Source organism: Rhinichthys klamathensis, unplaced genomic scaffold, assembly GCF_029890125.1.
Source record: "Rhinichthys klamathensis goyatoka isolate OS25496 unplaced genomic scaffold, OSU_Roscu_1.1 h1tg000296l_1, whole genome shotgun sequence".
In the NCBI taxonomy this organism is placed as follows: Eukaryota; Metazoa; Chordata; class Actinopteri; order Cypriniformes; family Leuciscidae; genus Rhinichthys; species Rhinichthys klamathensis.
The window spans coordinates 1381470-1404320 of NW_026606815.1; the positions used below are offsets into that span (position 1 = coordinate 1381470).

Consider the following 22851-nt stretch of genomic DNA (forward strand, 5'->3'; position numbering starts at 1 on the left):
TCTAATATGCTGATTTGCTGCTCAAGAAACATTTCTTATTATTACCAATGTTGTTACTTACTTAATATTATTGTAGATTCTGTGATACATTTATTCCATGATTCTTACTGACCCTAAACTTTTGAACAGCAGTGCATGTAAAAACATGTAAAAATCATGCATGTAAAAATCAACAAAATTTGTAATTACATAATGAATTATTAGTAGGTATTCACTGCACAACACCACAAAACACTACGCAAACAGTGTCCCAATTTCTGAGAAAATTTGATGCAAATGCAGTCATTTTGAGCCACAATAATCAATAAGCCTAGTAGGCTGCTCAAACACAAAGGTTATGTTCAGAGAAGCATACTAACACACTAATCTATCTTACTATAGCTGCAGAGCTTGCTGAGTGAAATACTGCATCCCAATGCAAAGAGCTCAACTTCTGTTATCAGTGTGATGGATAAACAGGAAGTATCATCAGATGTGATTTTTAATGCAACATATCCATGCTTAGAGTGAAAGAAAAGTGGACAAGTGAAGAAAAAAAAAAGAAGAGTTTTTTTAAATACCTGATTCCTTCGATTCCTCCGATTTCCAAAATTTCGTCTGACAAGAGTTTTATAGTTCTGACTCTTCTTAGTCAAATAATAGTACAGCACACAATCAGACACACACTGCACACAGGGAGAGAGAAAATACAAATACAGCTGCATCACTTGGGCTAGTATTTGAAAAGAATATACCATTAACGCAACAAAAAAGCTGTCTGTAGGTGGGGAGGTGTGATCTGAGTCAGTAAAGCTGTTAAACAGTGCTTCAGTTACAACATCCACTGGTGAACATCCAGTTCTGGGTGTGACAGCAATCCAACATACTAAACTGAATCACAAAAAAAGAAAACCCACCTTTCTCTCCAGATATGAAGCTATCAGCCCGAAGTTCTTTGGATGCTGCATAAACCTGCACCACAGAAGAGACAAAGTTGAGAAAATGAAGCACACACTCACACACGTCAACATGAGCCACAGTTACTCACTTTTCCTTGAAGATCTCCTTCTCGTGTTCGGTCCAGACATTCATGAACTGGCGGGATTTGTAGACTTTCATTGGGTCATCCATCAGACCGTTCATGTTGATAAACTTCACTCTCCGCTGTTCGGAATCGTACATCATAGGAGGAATGACTGACAACTGCCTCATCTGCTTCTCATTGTTCTGAGAGAGACAAAAAGGTGTTGAGATCCAGGATGGGTCTGCAGCACTTGTTTACATTACTGTAGTCTCAGCCTCCGACGGCACACCCACGGTCCATTCACTAATCGTCTGATGCATGCTGCACACAAAACTTGTGACTTGCGAATAATCACAAGCTCCAATAAGACAAGCTCCAATCAGATTATCCGATTGCAACAACTTTCGGAAGTAAGAATGGTTTTCATAAACTGTATACTCGACGTTGTTTTCTTAAATTTGTTTGTGAAATAAATAACCAGTACTTTTTTTTGGACCAATAGAAATTATGATCACAAGTATACACACATTACTGCTAATTTCTTTGGTGCTTTCTGTACATTGGACCAACACCAAATGTTTGAATTAGTCTCTTTTAAATATCCTTAAAGCTACGGTGTGCCGTTTTGTAGAGGCAAGCAATGGCAAGCTAGCTTTGAATGCATATAAGGGGAAAAGATTCCACCCTCTTTCACAGTTCTCTCCAAAGCCACGCACATAACATTACAACAATAATGATCTAAACAGCTTAACTTCAGTTATTGTTAGAAATTGAAACTGTTTTGTAAAGGTTTGTTGAACAGCTCAGAGAAAAACATTACCGTTTGCCATCTCGTAATTATGACATGGCGTGAACGCAGCATAAGCTTGTTGTTTTGGTTCAGGAGGAACTGTGAAAGATGACTGCTGTTTGTTTGCAATGCTCTGTGACTCTAGCGATGTGTCTACAACTCTGCATAGCCTAATGGACCGTGCTGATAACATGATGTCTGTGTGAGCAGGGTGCGTGTAGGTATGCATCAGGTTGGCATGCGGGCGGGACATCCTATTATTGCATTCAACAATCTTTTGGTCCCGAGACTTCCATATAGATACATCTACTTTTTTTACATTTAGATCACTTTAATTATTGATCGCTATCAGGATGTGAAAAGACTTTCATAGGCTACACTTTCAATAACAAGAAATTTATGAAAAATGTCTACCCTAGCATTAAACAGTAGATAATACAAAATAAATTGTGGTTGGTCTCTATCCTATTTCAGTTCCTCTGTTTCCTGTCTAAGTGGAAGGATCTTATCCATCTAAAGTGCAAGTGAACCAGATTTTATGCTGCATAGTCTGGTTATGTGATAATTCAGTGGCTCACAGGAAATAATAAAGTCTGATGTATGGGAAAAGGATGGGGTGTACGTTTACCTGCTACTCATCTGGGTGATGCTCTAAAACACTTTCTGAACTTGGGGTAAAGCCCCAGTCATCTTTTTTTTCCAATATGGATCATAGTTTATTTCAGATTAAACATCAGAGAGTTAAACTAGTAGTTTACCTCCTGCTCCGAGAGGCCGTCAATGATCTCGGATATCTCGTGTTCACTTCTTGCGATGGTGGCAGACAGGCCTGTCCCCCTCTGGCCCACCCTAAAGACGGGAAGGATGAAGCATGGTGAAAGAAAGCATTTCTCTGTTCCTGGCTTTGTTTCTGTACCATGTAAAGGCGCTTTCCCAAGCAAGCTACCAGACCAGAGTCCCACCCTGTTTCTTCTCCCACAAAAAGCCTTTGAAGCAGCGGTTACAGCTATTGGCAAGATTCCTCTGGGTCTATTCATGAGCTCTGAAGTTCTTTGGTTTAGAGACTGTTCCAGCAACAATAGCTACATACTCTGGCTTGTCTAAACAATCAAGACAGGCAAGCATCATTCAGTAAAGTTGGATGGCTTGATCTGAATGAACGGAATTATAGACCTGCTTCCTGCAACCTTTACGAGGGGAAAAAAATTATTTAGGGAAACTAAACTAGGGATGCACGATCCTGTGCTTGTGTACTCGTACTCATTCAAATGCTCCGATACCAACAACTGATACCACGCAGCGTATACAGTACAAGAAAGAAACACTGACAACAGAGCAAACAGAGAGCAGAATGGTTATATCAGAGAAGGATGCCTAATATGAAGTAAATGTATCCAATTAATAGAATGTTAAACAAATTAAATATTTACGCCTATTTAGCTGCTGTGCACTGCTAAGCCAATTAATTTGATTCATATTCCTCATCTCCCCAATATTTTTAAAAATTAAAAATGCAATGAAAATACAGGTTTCCGAACTTGGTAATACAAAAAAAAGTTCTGGAAAAAGTGGTATCAGTGCATCTCTAGCCAGAACTAACAAGTCTAATAACTAACAGGTCTGACATGGTCTTGCAGAGGGTTGAGAAGCAAGATTCTTATTCAGTGGATCTATTTTTTTTTTTTTTACAATGGCTATAGCAAAATGATTTATGACATTAAATTCCACTGATGGTTCTCAAATGTTTTTTTTTAAGAATAGGCGTGCTTAAAGTCAAATAATTCCATGATGAGAGAAAGACGAAAAAACTAAAAATACTACATATGCACCAACAAATTCACACCATGCATCACCTGTCTTTCCAGACATGTGCACAACACAGAGTAGTCAAGTTAACATGTTTACATGCTGGACGAAGCCAAGCTACAAATCACATTATCTAGGTCTGTTAGTCTGACATTGCAAAAACTAGACTGGTACTGGGGGCAGGGCAGTATGACAATATGTATGTGGCAACGATAGAGATTTTGCTATATTGTGCATATAGGATTACAGAAACTAACTGAATGTGGTACACACACAAAGCTGTGCCAAAACAGGCAATTAGGTCTTAAGTGAACATTTACTATTGGGAGAAAATCCAATGTGTGTCAGTTATATTATATTGGAGTACATTGAGTCTTAAAGTGAACTGTGTCAATGTTAATCAAACAACAAGGAAAAAAATAATTCACTCACTGCTTTCACTACTTTGACTGAATATTAATAACTTTTGTAGCTTTAATAAAAATCTATCTACATTTCATTCATACAGTAAAGACTATGTAGCGTTTTATTTAACATATGATTATTTAATTTCTGAAATGTTTTCTTTATTCTATCACTAAATAGGCCTACAGTACCTGAAAAAACTGAAAGCACTGTTCATTTCATCTGCATCTTTCTTATACTGTATTCGTCTTTTGTTTGTTAATTTGTTCCTATTTTTAATAACAAAAATAATATAAAAATAACTATTGTGATTGTTGTCGTGAAATAAAATTGCTCATATGAAGAAATGAGATTCTGGTCTTATCACCCACCCTTAACTAGTACGATTTAAAGCTTTAGTTCAACTGAAATTAAATTGAAATAAAAAGTGTAAGTAAATCAAACTAATTATTATAACTATTATAACTAATTACTCAAAGTCTCAAACCCATGACTTATTAGTTTGAAATTGTCTAATGACTCACTCACTGACTGACTTAATCAGTCAGAGCAGTTGTGGGCATATTGACTAAATCACTTGACATTACCTCATTATTGACTTTTTGGTCATATTTAACAGTGTAGTAAAGAATTGTTAACTTCAAAATCAATCCATTCTTTAATTCTCATCTATAGTCTTGTTTTGGTAAACAAGTCCAAGTGAGAAATCAATACTGCCAAATAATCTTATACAATATTAAACTGGAATATCTATAAACTGGCTACATTGCTAAATAAGTTTTTGTTCTATCAGCAAAAACAACAGCGTCTGTGTTTTGGTGAATCGAGGTCAATGGTATGTAAATGTTCTTCAGTTCTGCTTTAGTGGTGTTCCAGATTGAGTTCCCTGTAATTCAGGGAAGCCCTGCAACCTCTGTACGAGGAACTATCACAGCCTGACCTCTGACCCTAGCACCCACAGGATCCTCAATGCTGATTGGCCAACTGCTGAGTCAGGACAGAGCACAACCGTGTCAGGGAAAAGCAATAATGGTGAATGTGTGTGCATGACAGAGCGTTCATTGGGTCATCATGGAAGCTGGGGGGGGGCTGGCTGACCTCTGGAAGCGTTCCTGTTGCTCGCGCTGTTTGCGGATCTCAGGAAACTGCCTCTCGTAGTATTCCCGTGTACGGCTCTCTTTGGCTTTACGGCGTGGGTTGTTCTCCATCCGCTCAACTTTTTTCTCCCACTCAGTCATCAACTCATCATACCGCTGGCAAATTTTCTGCTCCTAAGGAAACAACAGAAAATTGTTTTGTGAAATAAAAATAAAAACCCAACATATAAAAAGGGGACCTATTATGCAAAATTCACTTTTACATGGTGTTAGAACATAAATGTGTGTCAGCAGTGTGTACACAACCACCCTGCAATGGTAAAAATCCACCCACTCCTTTGTTTAAATCCCCACAACTCATAAGCAGTGTCTCAGAATAAGCCGTTTTCAGTTTTTATGAAATGTGACGCAGGGCTCCAGACTGCGACCAAAATTTCAGAGTGTGCGACTGAATTTTACATCCAGTCGCACGTGCGACCAGTAAATTTGCCCTTTTTTTTTTACATGTTAAACGTGGAAGGGGCACGTCAATGAATCCGGAATGAGTGGCAGGCCAATGAGTGTGACAAGAATAGGGAATGGCCACTGTAAGTGGCTAATGTGTGAAGGGGGAGGGTCCTAGAGATAATCCAGCACGCGTAAACGTCTGAGGTGAGGAGACAGAGACAGTAAAGAAAGGGAAGAGACAGAGACAAATATTACAACCTGCTATGTGCGTCTGAGCAATGAGCAAGCGATCTATCGACTCGTTACCGAGCAGCGAATGCAAACAATTATGAAAGCGGAACGAAAATGCGCTACTCATTTATGCTTCATGGACCGTTTATTAGTTCGGACCAATAATAGACAGCACAGCGCCCCGAACTTGCCAGTCGCGGGCCGATCTCGATCACACGACACTGTTACTAGGAGATCCAGTGAAGAAATCCATTGAATTCGCCTCAGAATTAATAACATAATCATTACGAGATCCAGTGAGAAACATTCCGATTTGGCGCAGAGTTCTGTAATAAACCATAGATATCAGATCAAACAGCGCTGACGTGCAAACAAGGAGAAACACTTAGAAGGCTTTCAGTCCACAAATCAGCAACATTCAACATGGATTTAGGCTAATGTAGTAACTCTAACCAGAACTATTATGGTATTGTGACAGAAATAGTCAAACGCTTACAAGTACTACACATCTTTTTCCAGCACTTCAAAACTATAATATCATATATAAATGTTATTTTTAATGTGATGTCCAACACATTTTTTGTTCATCCTTCAAAGATGGTCCTAAAACGAAAAATGTTAAGAGAACTCTTATTTAAACAAAAATTAAAAAAATAAAAACATTGTAAACAGTAGGATGTTTATTGGCTATTTTCACTCCTTAATATAAAATGTTTCACTCCTTTTGCTTTTTAATTAATATTAAGATTATGAATGATAATAACTAAAGTTAATTTCATCTACACCCTAAATTAAGCTCAGTGCTTTATTGTCAGCCCCAGTGCTACCAGATCTTTTTTTGTAGAACTCTGTGGCTCCGGTGATGCTGCCCTCAAATTTTAGTCTGGAGCCATGTGAAGTTAAAATAAAACTACATATTGTAATGTCTGTACATTAAGTCTATTTATTATTAAAGAATTTGTGAGTATTATAGTTATTTTGGGGGAAATTTGAATAATTTAATTGCAAGCTGATTTAAGGGGTGCCCCTAAATTTTCTGCTTACGCTCCTAAAATTTTCAGTCAGGGGCTACAGCGCTCCTAGTAAAAAAAGTTAGTCTGGAGCCCTGTGACGTCATATTGCTTAGGCCCCGCCCACAACTGCTGACATACCCCGCCCTCAGTGAGCAGTACACAGTCCACCATATTTATCCCCTCGCTGGAGCATTTACCAGCAGCATTCAAGTAAGAAATGTATTCTTATTAAAGCTACTGAAGTTATTCAATCAAGAGCAGTGAGTGATTTTCTGTTTTTCTTGTGTTGTTTGATTCATATAATAGCATATATAGCAGTAGGTACTTATATTACGCTACTTTCACAGATCTAATACACAAATGCGATTTCTTTACTTGCTGTTTACGTTCACAGACAATGTATTTGACAACTTAGTTTAATACTCACAGAACGCGCTGTCTGATATCCAGCTTTCTGTGCACGTTCTTCAGATGTGTGCGCTCAGAAAACCATATATCAGAAGTTTAGACTGATATGGCTTTAAAACACATGCAGATAATAAACTTTCATGTTGAAAAACTGCAATGCCACATGAGAGTGACTGCGATAGAGATGATAATCAAAGCCAAAAAAGATGTTTAAATTTTGGCAGAGTATCCAAGGCACAAGCTGTACAGGCTCCGCTCTTCTGGAAAGCAGGGCGGGGAGCAGCAGCTCATTCACATTTAAAGATACCTGCACTAAAACAGCATGTTTTTTCTTCCACTCAAAAATGGCAAAAATTTATGTCAATCTTTCTAATCAACTCTTACAGAACAGCTTCACTAAACACTTCACCTTAAAACACTCTCCAAGATCATTCAATATTCCCATTATTATGTTTGATTTGTAGATAAAGGTCTATGGTTTAAATCACAACACGGGAGTAGATTCACGCACACAGTAATTGAAATATAAAACTGTTACAAGAAAAGGCTTAATTAACTGTTGCATTGATATTATACACTACGCATCAACATCTCTTCCATTTGTGCTTTGAACTTTTCAATCCAAAGTGCTGTGTGATATAAGTTTGATATAATAGAGTTCTTCTGTTCTTCTGAGGAACAGAACTGCATGCACTGGCTCTAGTCTAGATCAGCATGATGATTGAGAATACTGTGGGAAGCAGAAAAGAAACTGCACTGTTAATTCCATCCTATTAACTTATATAACTTATATCTTGTAATAACTTTGTATTCTCTGTAATGTTCTTGGCCTGCAGTGTCAAATATAAACCTGAAAGGACAGACAGAAAGAGACAAAGGAAGATACAGTGAGCCAAGGAGAGGGTGAGGGAGTGAGCAAGAACAAAGATGTTCAACAAGAGGAGTCTCGATCAAGACCTGTGCAGAGAGACAAGTGCTCTTGTGTCTATACTACAGTACACAGAACAAAAAACGGTTTGTTTTTCATGCTCTCTGAACAGTTAACCTTCCTCTTGGCTTTCGGCCATGTCACAATTCTGACTGTTCTTGGTCCAGCAGGCCTGACCGACCCAGTCTCCTAACAAGTGATTGCACTGAACTATACCTTCCTGAGAACAAACCACCTATTTAAAACAAAAAAAACAAAAAAAAACAGCAATCAAAATGCTTCCGTGCGGCTAGAGCAGCTTATTTTTGGAACCGGATTTAAAGAAAACATCACCATTAATCAGTCCTGGACTACTAAAGACAAAAAAAGAGGCAGAAAGACACAGACAAAGGGAAATGGCCAATCTTCATTAACCATGGGTGATCTTTTTTTTTTTTTTACTGTGTTTTTATTGATTTGTTCTTATAAACAGTGAGTTTATAACAGATAAACAGATAAAACAACAACAATAAAAAATAAATAAGCTTAAGACAAATAAACTTAAAATAAATACACAAATCCTTGACAGCACTTCAAAGAATGCACCACATACCAGTACATTATCTGCATTGTTCAAACATTAACATATATTAAGTCTATTTATTTCAAGCAAATTTTCAATTAATGCCCATTTCTGTCGAAAAATGTCAAATTTTAACAGCAAATCCGCAGTCATCTTCTCAAATATGTATATCTGTTTCAGTCTATGTGTCCATTCTGTAACCATGGATGATCTTATGGCGCTTTTCCACTGCATGGTGCGGCTCGGCACGGCTCGCTTTGCTTTCCCACTGCGTGGTACGATTCGGCTCGGCACAATTCGGCTAGCTTTGGCTCGGTTTGCTTTTCCACTGCAGTTTAGTACCGCTTCAAAGTGGGTGGGGTTATAGACTGCTCGTTAAAGTTGCAACAAAATATGAATTCCTGGTCGCAATATCCAGCTGTCGCTGGATCCGCTCCTCGGCTACCAACGAGAGGAACGTCTGCACCTCGTCTACTGACCAGTCACCACGATTCAGCCATTTCTTTTTTCAAAGTTTCTTTTCTTTTTTCAAGCAAGTCATTTAATAAAAATTGTGGCTGTTGCTGACTATTTAAATCTAACAGGTTTGGTGTCTCGTGTTGCAAATCCAATGACCCTGTTAGTGACGATTCTCTCTGACCAATCAGTGATCTGTAGTGTTTTCATGTCACATTTTAGTATCAGTACGATAAGCTTGGAACCTCAACAGAGGTGGTACCATTTAAAGTGAGCCGAAGTGAGCCGTACCATGCAGTGGAAAAGCGCCACAAAGTGAGCCGAGCCGTACCGTACCATGCAGTGGAAAAGCGCCGGAAAAGTTCAGACACACAAAACAAACTTTCAATCATAAGTCAAAGTTAATTGATCATAAGTCAAAGTTGACTGATATGCAAATGAGGGCATGTCAAATAATAAGGTATAGACGTCAACATGGAACGACTTTCAGCAAATTAAATGACTGATCATTATTCCCACAACACATCATTATTATCTGTTGTTTATTTGTCTTTTTATTCAGTCATAAACTAACATCTCTGTTTAGCCTTATAATGATTTACCCCACACATCCACTAATTAACTTATCTGCCTGTAAAAAAAAAAAAACTAAATGTGAGATTGCCATCTCATTGAACTCCACAGACATGCAGGATTGTGTACTTAATCCATTCTTGATTTACCACAAAATAGTTCTAGTTTCTCTGTAACTTCAGTCACCTCTCCTGATGGAGGAGCACTTACACTCTCTCAAACACATTAATTCTCTGCCACTGCACAAAAGAGAGACACTTACCCTCTGTTTGCGTGCATGGTTCCTCCTCTTGAAAAACAGGATCAGCTTCTTTCTCATTATCTGATTCCTGCAAAAAAAGAAACAAGAAAAAATTGTTTACATTCCCTCTCATAGAAGGAGCTAACACTGCACACTGAACAAGATCTCTCTGCTGATACATAACCTGCCCACAGACAACATCACGGCTTCTCTCCAACTTCATCAGGACAGCTGAATCCCTCTCTACTTTCAAAAAATGCCTCAAGACACAATTCTTCCACGAGCAATTGACTTTTAGGCCCTGTTTACACCAGGTATTAAGATGCGTTTTGGTTGATCAGATCACAAGTATACAAAGACGACACATTACCGTTTAACCCTTGTGTTTTAATCCATCTCTTTTATCCACTTTAGATCACTTCTGTCCTGATTTCTTCGAGGTGAGGATCTATGGGTGTGTAAATATATTGGCTTTTTCAGATCTTTCGATCTAATGGATGAAAAAAGCTCACGCAATTTACATATGAACGCAACCAAAAACAACGGGAAAAACATACGGAGAGTATTAGCATTCGTTTCTGCTCTGATAGCCGCAAGAACACACTGAACGCGATGAGTGAGAGTACATTGTGCTTGGTATGTTTTCATCTTCAAACCGAACTTGGGTCTTCAGCCGGCAAAGTTTAAATCCTGTCTGGCTAGCGCAGTTCCCATAATGTTTACGCATTAGGTCAGTAGGCGGAGAGCAGGTGGTCTTTTATGGCTGTGCATTTGACCACACGAGCATCTACACTATGAAAGCAATCTGGTCGAGTGCGTTTCCGACTACCTCTGGAAGTGGTCAAAAGTGGACAATCTCAAAATGTTTTAGATCTCGTTTACACCTGTATTTAGTGTCATGCACTTGTGATCCGATCGACCAAAACGCATCTTAATATCAGGTGTAGTGCGCTTGCTTTCTTACTCTTTAAAAAACCTCTCTACTCTCTTCCTTTTGTCTCATCTTCATCTCTGTACGGTTTCATATTATTGCAACTTTCTCTGGCACTTCTGTTACGGTGAGTCATGAGTCGCTTTTGTTGTTTTGGATAAAAGCACATTTGTTAAAATGTTAATGACTTTTACTCCTAGTTTGATAACATCCTAAATAATTTAAGGGCATCAACATGTATATTTGTTCACGTTTATCTGCATTACTGTGCAAAAGCTTGGGGTCAGTAAGGTCAGTCTCATTTATTTGCATTTATTTTAATAAAAATACAGACATTTTTTTTTGTCAAAATATTGTGTCAGTTTAAAATATCTGTTTTCTATTTTTATATTTCTTAAAAATGTAATGTATTCCTGTGATGGCAAAGCTGAATTTTCAGCATCATTACTCCAGTCTTCAGTGTCACATGATCCTTCATTAATCATTCTAATATGCTGATTTGCTGCTCAAGAAACATTTCTTATTATTATCAAAGCTGACATTTTTTTTTTTTTTTTTTTTTTTTGGAAATTGTAATTAATTTTTTCAGGATTTTATGAAGAATAGAAATATTCAAAAGAACAGCATTTATAATAGAAATCTGTCTGAGCCAACTGGACGCAACACATTGACCCACCGACTGACCTTGACCTGTCTACATACATGCAAGAGTTTCAATTTAACTTACCAACACAGACAGACTTTCCAGCAGTGATAACCACACAAGTAGAGACAGACAGACACACTCACACACAGACAGAGGCAAGTATCAGACTGATCCTTCTGTGAGTGTGTCTGCTGCGGGGAAGTCAGGAGAGACCATTATTGTGTCCATATTAAGCCGTGCATGACGGTTTACAAACCAACTTTGTTTACATCATGTAAGTGACCAGGTCTGTCAAAATGGCTAAAAAACTAAATTTGAATCTTTTACTTAAATATTACTAATATTTGAATTAAATTCCAATTTAAAATGCATAATTTCATTTAGGGGAAAAAAGCTTTTAACTTGTCTCCTGAGGCCACAAGAAAAAAATATTAAAGCACTGCATTAAACTGTTTATTCAAAGCAAAGAAATAACATGACAGTCTGTAAAAAAAAAAAACGTTTATAAATCAAATATAATTTCGTAAATTTCATAAACAATTAAGAACAAAACAGCATCATGTATTTATACATAGTTTAATACAAAGAGTTGAAGCACCGATCACACAGTACTTTTACATTTAAAAACGAGATGAAGTGGAATGGGGGGGGGGGGCTTGACAGTCTCGATACACGTTTTTTAAAGTTGAATTTCTTTGAACTTTACACTTCAAATAGCCTTGAGGGGAGAAATGTTGTTCCGGGTCTGATGACTGTTTTCCATGTAATTTCAGACACAGATAAATGCAAGCACATTCAATAATCTATGCATAGACCCAATTGTAGGAAAGATCAGGATCAGACACTTATTTAAAAGTGCTTTTTTCAGCTACTACTTTCAGTGCTGTGAAGACGTCAAACTCCCAATATGATCAACAATGGGATTAATGCCACCCTGGCAATCCAAAGAGATATACATGTATAATAGTGCTGCACGATTAATCATATCGCAATCGCGATGTCAAGCCTATGCGATTATGTGACACAAAGTGCTGCGATTTTATATGAAATAAACAAATTAGGGGTGTTAACGCAATTAACGCAGCATCTGTTATTTTTTGTCATCCTTTGGCTAGTGTTTCATGATCCCCCTCTTATTCATGCGAATGCATTAACCATTCATGCGCGACAAGTCAAAAGAGAGCGCGCTGCCTGTGAATGTCCGACTCACAGAAAGACACGCGCCAGCATCATGGGGACATTCTAAAGCGCTTAACGTGAAAAAGGCGTGGCTTAACGAGGCTTACTGTAATAAGACATTGATATTAAAATACCAAACTCAGTAAACATCATATTAATAAGCTATACTATGTACAAAAAAAAATAAGATGAGCCCAGAATATGAACGCAATGCATTAAATTACACGTTAAGCATTTTCCTCCCATAGAAAACGTTATAAGAAAAGGCTTAACGTGGCTTACTGTACTAAGACAGTGATATTAAAAGACCAAACTCAGTAAACATCATATTAATAAGCCATACTATGTAAAAAAAAAAAAAAATCAGATGAACTCAGAATATGAACACAATGCGTTTAATTACACGTTAAGCATTTTCATATAACGGTTTTCTATAGGAAAATGCTTAAAGGTGTCCTCGAATTTGAAATTGAATTTATCTTGGCATAGTTAAATAACAAGAGTTCAGTACATGGACATGACACACAGTGAGTCTCAAACACCATTGTTTTCCACTTCTTATTTAAATCTCTTTTTTCAAAAACACCCCTAAAAAAAAAATAGGCGAATCTCCACATAACACCGACTGTGACGCAACAGTCGGGATCATTAATATGTACGCCTCCAAATATTTGCATATGCCAGCCCATGTTCAATGCCAGGCAGAACTGCGCAGCCGAATCATCGGAAGTTCTGCAGGTGAAGAGACGAGCGAGGATCATAGGGAAAATGGCAGATCATGGAGACAAATGTTATGTTCCAGGCTGTGCAGGGGATGTGAGGACTTAACATCATTCCTTCCCACAGAAAAGAAATGTCAACAGGCGTGGTTGATGTTTATATATAATCGGATACCGCAAGAGTTTAATTCAAAGCTGTTAGTTTGCTCTGCCCATTTCACCACGGACTTATTTTCTAACCTGAGACAATATCAAGCAGGCGTCTCTCAGCGTCTCATACTGAAGAAGGGGGCAATTCCAACTATATTCCCGCAAGCGGTAAACTAGTGATTTTATTAACGATAATTTAGACTGTTATCTAGATCCAGCGCAAGATCCTAGTAGGCCTACAGTAACAAATAGCAAACTCCAAATAACGAGCATACATAACTAAATAGTATGACAAAGTATTTATGCTAAGGTTAATATTTCTTGCCCGTGTTGTCATAAATCTACAAAATAATACTGTAGATACATATGTAAATTCCCTTTTGTCAAATAATTTTACTTTCGTCTATTTCAACAACACGTCAGGGGCTAACTACATTAGTTTAGTTCCTCACAGATAATGTTAGCTCACTCGATCCTTCTAGCTAACGTCACATTCTCCACCACATAAGTTGAAGCTATATTTATTTGACAAGGCATCTAACGTTAGTCCATTTGTTAAAATGTTTTTGTAACGGGGTTCGTTGTTGTGGGAAGGAGGAGGCGGGAACCGGCGAACATTCCACAAGTTTAATAAATAATATAACACAAATACAAAATGAAAGTATAAGCCAGCAGCCCCTCACGGACGACTGCTGGCACACAAAACAGAACATAAAATCACAACGGAAAATCAGGCCTGTTCCTCTCTCTTCACTGTCGTCGCTCCTCCTTGAGAGATGCGAGACCGGTGCGTCTCACAGGTGTCGTTCATTATCACTCACGCCAACGGCCTCGCACGGCTCTCTCACGTCCCTCGGCCTGCTCGCCACAGTTTTAATTTTTGAAAACTGACGTATAATTATTTTGCACGCTTGTATTTCAGAGTGTGTGAAGTGAAACAGTGAAACAGCTAATCAGAGCAGAACTCCTCATTACTATTCATGACCCTTCCAAATAGGGTAAAAACAGACCATTTCATTCTAGGGCCAATTTCTAGAGTTGAAAATGGACCTGTAAAACCATATCTGGACATTTTAAATGCCCTTAAATAAGCCACATACCCTCTATGTAGATATCAGAGACAAAATTAAAATATTATTTCAACAGATTCTAGGGCACCTTTAACGTGTAATTAAATTATTCTGGGCTCATCTGATTTTTTTGTACATAGTATAGCTTATTATTATGATGTTTACTGAGTTTGGTCTTTTAATATCACTGTTATCACTGTCTTCACACAATAATCCACGTTAAGCCCTTTTCAAGTTAAGCGCTTTAATTAGAATGTCCCGTGTCATGCGCATGCACAGACCGCGCGCCAGAATACAGGTCTGTTTCGCGCTTGAACGAACAATAACACACACAATTATGCCAAAATGTCGTTTGTCGAGTGTCTTCATAACATAAGAGCAGTCTTATCGTAAAGAGTTGTGAGAGAATGAGGTGCATGTGAGATGAGAAGATACTTATGGGCGAACTACATGCCTGCGACAACACATAGCCTACTTCTTGTGCTTCTCTGCTTTAATGTGTGAATCGAGCGCTATGTGGCCCATTAGCCCCAGCTGTATGGTCTTTTTACATAAAGCACACCTCTGAAAACTGGCTGTTTTCTTCAGCCCCCCCGATAGCCTACTTTTCGCCCTCCAACCAATTGTCATTAAACAAACATTTGCCCATGCTTGCGATTTCGCTTCAACCAAAATTCTGTGGTGGCGAATAAGGGTGTCACCGACATTAATTCACAATCTCGAACTTCGAATTAAAAAATGGAATCGTCGATGCTGCCACGCCCCCATGTCACGTCCGGTCGGCGTGCCAAGCGGGAAAAAACAGTCGTGTTGAAAAGCTGCGAGTCTATGGTCAACCTCCTCTAATTTAGCTACAGCCATTCAAAAGATGGCATGGCAACTGCAGATGCAGGAGGCCCATCGACAGAACTTGAACCCCCTCCTCTTTCAGTGAAGTCGCAGGTGTGTACGTTTTTTGGATTTCCAGTGAGTTATATTTTTCAACGTTCGCGCTTCAAAAAAGCCACAGTTTACTTTGCAGACATCCCAAGTATTGATAGCGGCTCTGATGCCCGCAAATTAGTTAAAATCTCCCGGAATCTAGAGTGAGCGAGCAAGAGCGCGCATGTGAGACAGAAAAAACTGTGCTCCAAACCGTATAGCGCGCAGACTGCAGAGAGGGAGAGAGCGAGAGACCTTGCGTATGTGCCTCATGAAGCGCATGTAAGACAGAGAGCATCCTGATTGCCCGGTTTCGGCTTTAAAAAAAATAAATGTAAAAATCGAGAATCGAATCAAACCGAACCGAACCGTGACCTTAGAATCGAAAATTTAATCGAATCGAGGATTTGGAGAATCGTGACACCCCTAGTGGCGAACCATCAACGCAACGCATTCATTCACCGCTATTTCTCACACTCCTAAAGCGCCTCCTGCTGGCACCTCTTTGTAAACAACCTTGCAAACCTGTATTAATAATAGTGTGGATTTTTTCTACAATATTCACTCATAAAATAGGGCATTCTAAGTCAATCTACTGCAGTATTTCCTCTCTCAATCAGTATAAAATGTGGTTAACACCCAGTCATGCTTGAAAAAATAATAATACCGTAATATACCGGGAAACCGGTATAATTTTGAAAAATATCGTGATATGGATTACAGATACTCACGTCTTAATGTTGTCATGGTAGACTTTAGTATCAGAGGGCTGGTTGTACAGAGGCTGTGGAGAGACAGGAAATGATGCAGATTAGCAAGATGATCACACACACGCAATCTATTGCATCAGAAAAATTGCATTAATTTCACAAAGTACTCACCAGCTCCACTTTAGGCCCCAACCCTTCCAGTATCTTATGGGCTTCTTCAGCCTTTTTCTGTGACACAACAGAGAGAAAATGTTGGTAAAAGAGACAGATGTATGTCCCTGTGGTTAGATAGTCTGCCTGCTGACTCACCACACTAAACGAAAAAACTGTGCTCTCATTTGTTGACTGCCAGCTTTGATAGAGACAGAATGTGTGAAACTGTGCACGTTTCAACGGCAGAAACAAGCACACAAATAATTTATCACTCGTTTCTCCTCCAGGGTGAAAGGGAGTAAAAATAAACATGTCAAAAATCACCATTTCCTGAGCTCCAATGTTCTGTCTGGGAAACGCCTCTATTACACAATCCCACAATTCATTACACCCAAATCTACAATCTGTTTTTGTAACAGTTGCAAGCATCTAGTAAGTACATTTGTTGTCTGTGTGTGAAATTGCCTCTATCGTGGAAGCAGAATGTTCAGAGATTGTCCAAGACCAGATGGAGCGCAGTAGTTTTGCCTCACTTCCTTCATCTGTACTTCTTTCTCTCTCACCCTCTTTACCTCCAAGTCTCAAATCATCTGTTCCACTTCAGTTACTGTGCTCAGCTACCTTTCCTTCCAAAACAGGCAATCAAGAACCACCACGTGCACATAATCGCTAAATTTAGGTGTCCAATGCAGTGCAAATGCAGACACAGACAATTTGAATTTTAAAGGAATCGAATAATAAACAAAGGGAAATTACAATAATGAGACATCACTGTGGCCCATTGCATAAACATAGCCGCTAAGTTAGGACTGTCTTAAGAATTAGTCTGACCAAGTCTGACTAGCAATTAGTTTGATCTAATTTGAATCCAAAAAGACTGATTAGCCACATCTACCTTTTTATGTAACTGACTTAAAAAAAAAAAAGAAAAGATGACTAACTAAGGTTAGTCTAAGCCATTGTATACAACCGGCCACAGGTCTTGGAAGATTAGACGTCAATAAACAGGCAGAAACACAAAAACCTTTCAGCATATCGACCCTATTCAAGTTTTATGAAAATTATGCAAGACCTTCACTGTTCATACTTTGTGTTTATTTAGAGCCATATGCTCTTATATTATACACATTACACTGAAAACAAAATGTATAAAATAGAAAAAAAGACTTGTGTGAAAGTATGTGCTCACTATTTAAGTACACTTTAACAACACTTAAAGACATGATCTGTAAAGAGCACAATCTGCTAGGTTTCTTTGTGTGTGAGAGAGAGCGGGAAAAAGACAAGTATAAATGTGTTCATACCCGGTTCTCATCATAAATGATCTGGACGATGCTGCGATGTTTGTGCTCCACAGGGGGCGGCGTCACTGGCTTTTCTGGCTCTACTGGCTTTGCTGCCTCATCCTCCAGTTGTTGCTAAGAGACAACAAACATGACAATACACCTTAAAACTGAAGCCTAAAACAAGTAAATATATATACATACACACAAAATATAACTCACTCCAAAGTCTAAAGGTCTCTGGCTCGACTTAACTATCATTTTTAACCAGTTGCTTATTAGCATGTATATTACTAGGATATTGGCTGTTTCTTAGTACTTATAAAGCCCATTTTAATGCCTTATTCTGCATCCCTTAATCCTGCCAATAGCTAAACTTAACAACTACCTTACTAACTATTAATAATAAGCAGTAATTAGGAGTTTATTGAGGCAGAAGTCGTAGTTAATAGTTAATTAATAGTGAGAATTAAACCTCTCTGTTTTAGCACACAAATTGAAGCATCATTTATGTCTGTAGGACAAATGGTGTGGGACGAGTTACATGGCAAAGTAAAATACCTAAGTATGCGCAATCATAATAATAGTAATACTTGCCTTAGCAAGCACCAATAATCAGAGGGATGCATGACAACAACAGACAAAACTTTCTCAAAGATGTGCAGAGGTGTAATATTGCATTCATACACATCCTCAACATATTTCCCCTGTGACTTATCTTCTGAAACTTTTTTGCATAATTAAATTTGCTGCAGAAGCGGGACTTATTTCATCTCCTAAACATGAGTGAACAAACAAAACAAATTGAAGATCAAGCGGTTGATGAGCAAGAAAAAGAAAAACCAGGAGGAAAAATAAAGACAACATTTCTTATTTTAGTCAGACAGACTTTGACTTCCAGTCTTAATGAGGACATGAGTATACAAAGCAAGATAATTGATTTATTGTTTTTCTCTGTGTTATTGTTTTCTTAATCATGCCAGAAAGGGAAAGTACCTTCAACCTGCATGCTAGTATCTCTACAATCAGACATTTTAGAAAACAGTGAGGAATGCATATGTACTACACTTGCTGCATCTGGGATTATCCTGATGCAATCCCTAAGGATTTTTGGCATCGCCATCAAAAAGCAAGAATAGCAGGCACAGACAAGGGAGTTGTGACAAGCCTCTCTTAGAAGAGCAACATTTCCCACAAGGCTTATGGATAAAGACTCAACAAAAAATCCAATCTGCTGCTAGCAGAGAGCACCAGTGTAATTCTCCAGTAACATGAAGCTGAACCCTGGGAGGTACAGGGAGAAAGTCAGCAGTTTTGATTGTGATTTAAACAAACACATCTTGTCATCACACAACTAGCGCCTGAAATGGTCATAAGCTCTTTATTTACAAAATGAACAATAGGTTTGAGTTGAAAGCAAATAGTTCTTGAGCTGTAGCAGCATTTAAGTCTCTCTCATCTGTGTTTAGTGAGGTTACACACCTGTTTCTTTTTCAGTTTGAAAATCTGCTGCTCGACCTTGGCAATCTCACGGTCAACACGGTCCATGCTCTGAATCAACTCCTCTTTAGAGAGTTTGGAGGGCGACGTGTCCGCATCCTCACCCACCTGTGGAACTCCACCTGGGGATGAGGTCTCCACCTTCACACTAAACTGGGTTTCCTGTCACAGAAAACAAGAGGGAAAAAAATAATAAGTGCAAGGCAAGCCTTCAAACATACCTCAAACCATAACAGCCAATCTGGCACAATAGTGCAGCTAGAAATGAAATAAAAACTGAAACCTGTTTGTTTTATGGAATAGGGAAATGTTTAAATCTCTCACACTGGTATCCTTCTGGTATGCATGAACATTAATCACCTTCTTGACCTCTCCAGTGGTCCTGATGGTGTCCTGTATGGCGTGTGAAGGGGCCAGTAAGATGCTGGTGGGCTGAGCTCTTGTAAAGTGCGTTTCAGATACGTTCTCGATGCGGGGACGCTTGGCATCAAGAGTTTCCTGATCCTGCTGAGCTGAGAGGGTATGAAACTGATGCTCATAACCATGTCTGCGCTCCGGCGGCCTGCAGGAGACGAGATAGATGCTTTAATTGAAATTATTATGCTTCAAAAACCTCAGCACCAAACAGTATTACTGAAAACAACACACAACTGTTCAATTTCCATAACATTAGCTTTATCACAATTATTTGATGTAAAAACAATTATTTGAGAATCGCAACATTGTGCAATTTATATTCCGAACTCATATCAACATCAAAAAGTTTTTCATCAAAAACTAAGAGTTTTGGAATTAGGAGGAGCAAATCAAACAAACAAAACTTTCAGCTACACACAGAATCTCAAAAGGCTTGAGGGTTTAACAGAAGAAATAAGGACAGTAATAGACATCTATTGTATATTCTTATTACTAATGCTCAATTCTATACAAAATGTAAAATATTACATTAATGTCATTCTACCCTGTGCAATATTTATTAAAAGTCAGCAAAGGAAATTATACATTTGTCAATGAGATTAAATGAGTGACATAAACATTCAACTAAATAGTTAAATGCCAATAATGTTATGACAATTAATAAACAGCTGAAATGTGATAATGGTGTAAGCCCTGCATGATAACATAAAACATTTCAAAGTTGTTTCCAAGCATCACCTCTCAGTCCCAGGGTGGAATTCAGACAGTAATGAAGGTCTGCGGCGCTGCTGATCCTGCAGTGGGGAACGGTAGTCGGGAACCGAGAACTCCTAAACAAACACACACACATATATACATCAGATAGGAAAAACTGGGCAAAACAAAAACTCATGGATGAGGGCTCAGAGAAGCCTTAAAGACATGTGGGCAGAAAGACAAAGAGTGTGTATGATAGTGAGAGAGAACTAAAGGGATAAAGAGACACACCAGAACACACTCATCTCCACTTAATCTCCAGTGTTTTATGTTCTAGTAAAACATGCCATTATAAAACACGCACTTAAAAGTGCAATAGGTGATTCACTACAGAATTTTTTTTTGTTGAAAGTCTCCTCATATCCTGATAGCAATCACTACGTCGTTAAGCAGTCTGTGGAAAGTGTAGAACCAAAAAATTCTCATTTAATTATTTCATTTGGTCCGAATGAAATTATACCATGTGTTCCCTATCAGTCAACGTGTGTTTGCATACCACTGTGCAGTCTGTTCATGCCGACGTCATACGTCATCAGCACGTTTCACGTTCATTAACATATTCTGCTCAATGCATGTTTAACCAATGGTACCTAGATTGTACATTAGGATACTTTAAGTTCACCACCATTCATTTCAGTTTATAAGCTGTCAGATGAGACCAAACATGATGACAGTTACATATTAGAACACACTAGTAAATAAAGTATGTAGTTGAAAGCATATGTCCTGTGAAGCAAATGTTACAGACGTGTCATTGAGGTGCAAATAACTCTGTCTCTCCCGACAGAACCATCCTGTGCCTTGAGTGTCCCAACAGTCCTCAATCAGCATATTGATGAAATCCCTTGCACTAGATAGGCATACTGTGATGATGAAGGCCATTGTGCCACGTTTAATTCATAATGTATACCTTTAAAAGGATTTCTGAAGTACTAGGGCAGTAAAGAGTTCTGCCCATATTTGCTCAACCCTACACCGTGCAGACAAAGCGAGAATGGCAGGCAAACAGTTGTTTACATTCTTTTTTGTGGTACTGTTACTCACTATACTGTAAAGTTTTCTCATCGGGGGGGGGGGGGGGGGGGGGGGGCGGTTCAGTTGGAAAAACGGAATATTTTCAGTGCTAGCAGGCTATTTCCCAGATCACCTATTGCACCTTTACAGCTGTTTTTAACACATTCACTACTAAAGATGAGATGATCATAATCACTCAATTCATCATTAGGGCTGGTGTCCATTTTAGAACCAGTTAAAAATTTCCAAGAACCGTGGATTAAATAAGACATGCAGAATTGCTCAAATTCAAACAGTACCCGACCCTATTCATCATACCATTAGAAAACCACAGACACCAGCAGAGCAGGACTGAGAGCAGCTCAGCAACCGAAGCTGCCATGTGTAAGTCATGTCTTGCAGCTGGTTTACTATCTGACTAAAGTTCAGTTAAAAAGAAGTGTGCAAAAACAGTGCAAAAGACATACTTTAACAACATCAAGTTAAATGTTAAGTGTTATAGTGCTCATGCATCACAATTATTCAGTGCAAATCTACATACAAAAACTGGACCAGTCATGGGCTCTCTGAATGACTAGTTGGTCTGGAATCCCTGATTGGCTTTGCTCATGTCAAGCGTACACTGATCAGACTAATTTCTTAGCATTTTAGTATTTTTAAATCTCTCAGTTTCAGAGAGCTTTCAGTAGAATCTTGTCAGAATAAATGAAAAACATTTAATGTTATAAAATGAATACTGATCAGACACAGTTTTGTATGGCTAAAAGGTGACAACGCAATCACAGTTGTCTCAATTGGCTGCGGTACAGCAGGATTACTGCAAGATCTTCTGGTATGAGGTCACCTCACTGAAATAGATAGACATCAGATTTCCTCTAGAAACCACTCACACTTTGTGACCATCTGTGAAACTGCAAGAGATGCTTCTAAACTAGGGATGTGCGCAACAACTAATTTCATTACAGTTTTATAATGGCAACAGAAATTTTGCAACTGACTAGTCGACTAGTCTAACCCCGCCCCCATGCTTGCCTTGCATTATGATCATTGTATATTAAACTTGAGCGTTCTCTTAAGCAACGCTAGCCATTATAGACATATTTATTCAAATCAACTGAGTCAAAAGTAATTGCAGGACCAAGTTCAAACCCAATAGCCTATTATAAACAATTTCCTCAAAAAAACAAACAAAAAAAAAGTATGAAAAAGCGTATGAAAAGTATCCGTTTACATGACGGGGGGCAAAAATCGCACGAAAAGCCTGACATGTACTGTCAACTATATATTATTTAAGCGCCTTTTCATTAGGATGTTGATATAGAAACTGTTCAAGTGTCAAGTAAGTTTCATTCATAATGTTTCTCCTTTAATCAGAAATAAAATTTCATACCATATTGTCCCTCATAACCGGTAAGTTCAAGTGTTATATACTAGTTTGACAT

At 38.4% G+C, this 22851-nt stretch overlaps 1 protein-coding gene across 11 annotated transcripts in view; it reads right to left on the reverse strand.

Moving 5' to 3' along the window:
• The window catches only part of ncor1 (nuclear receptor corepressor 1), a 119858-nt gene that overhangs the window by 70478 nt on the left and 26529 nt on the right, over positions 1 to 22851 (reverse strand). For all 11 annotated transcript variants that reach the window (XM_056270052.1, XM_056270053.1, XM_056270055.1 and 8 more), the window contains exons 3-14: positions 20378 to 20469; positions 19583 to 19784; positions 19205 to 19384; positions 17744 to 17857; positions 16458 to 16514; positions 16308 to 16360; positions 9982 to 10048; positions 5103 to 5275; positions 2552 to 2642; positions 1028 to 1206; positions 897 to 951; positions 561 to 665 (exon numbers count right to left, since the gene is read on the reverse strand). In XM_056270052.1, the coding sequence (XP_056126027.1) occupies positions 561 to 665; positions 897 to 951; positions 1028 to 1206; positions 2552 to 2642; positions 5103 to 5275; positions 9982 to 10048; positions 16308 to 16360; positions 16458 to 16514; positions 17744 to 17857; positions 19205 to 19384; positions 19583 to 19784; positions 20378 to 20469 (1368 nt within the window). The remainder of the gene's footprint in view (positions 1 to 560; positions 666 to 896; positions 952 to 1027; positions 1207 to 2551; positions 2643 to 5102; positions 5276 to 9981; positions 10049 to 16307; positions 16361 to 16457; positions 16515 to 17743; positions 17858 to 19204; positions 19385 to 19582; positions 19785 to 20377; positions 20470 to 22851) is intronic.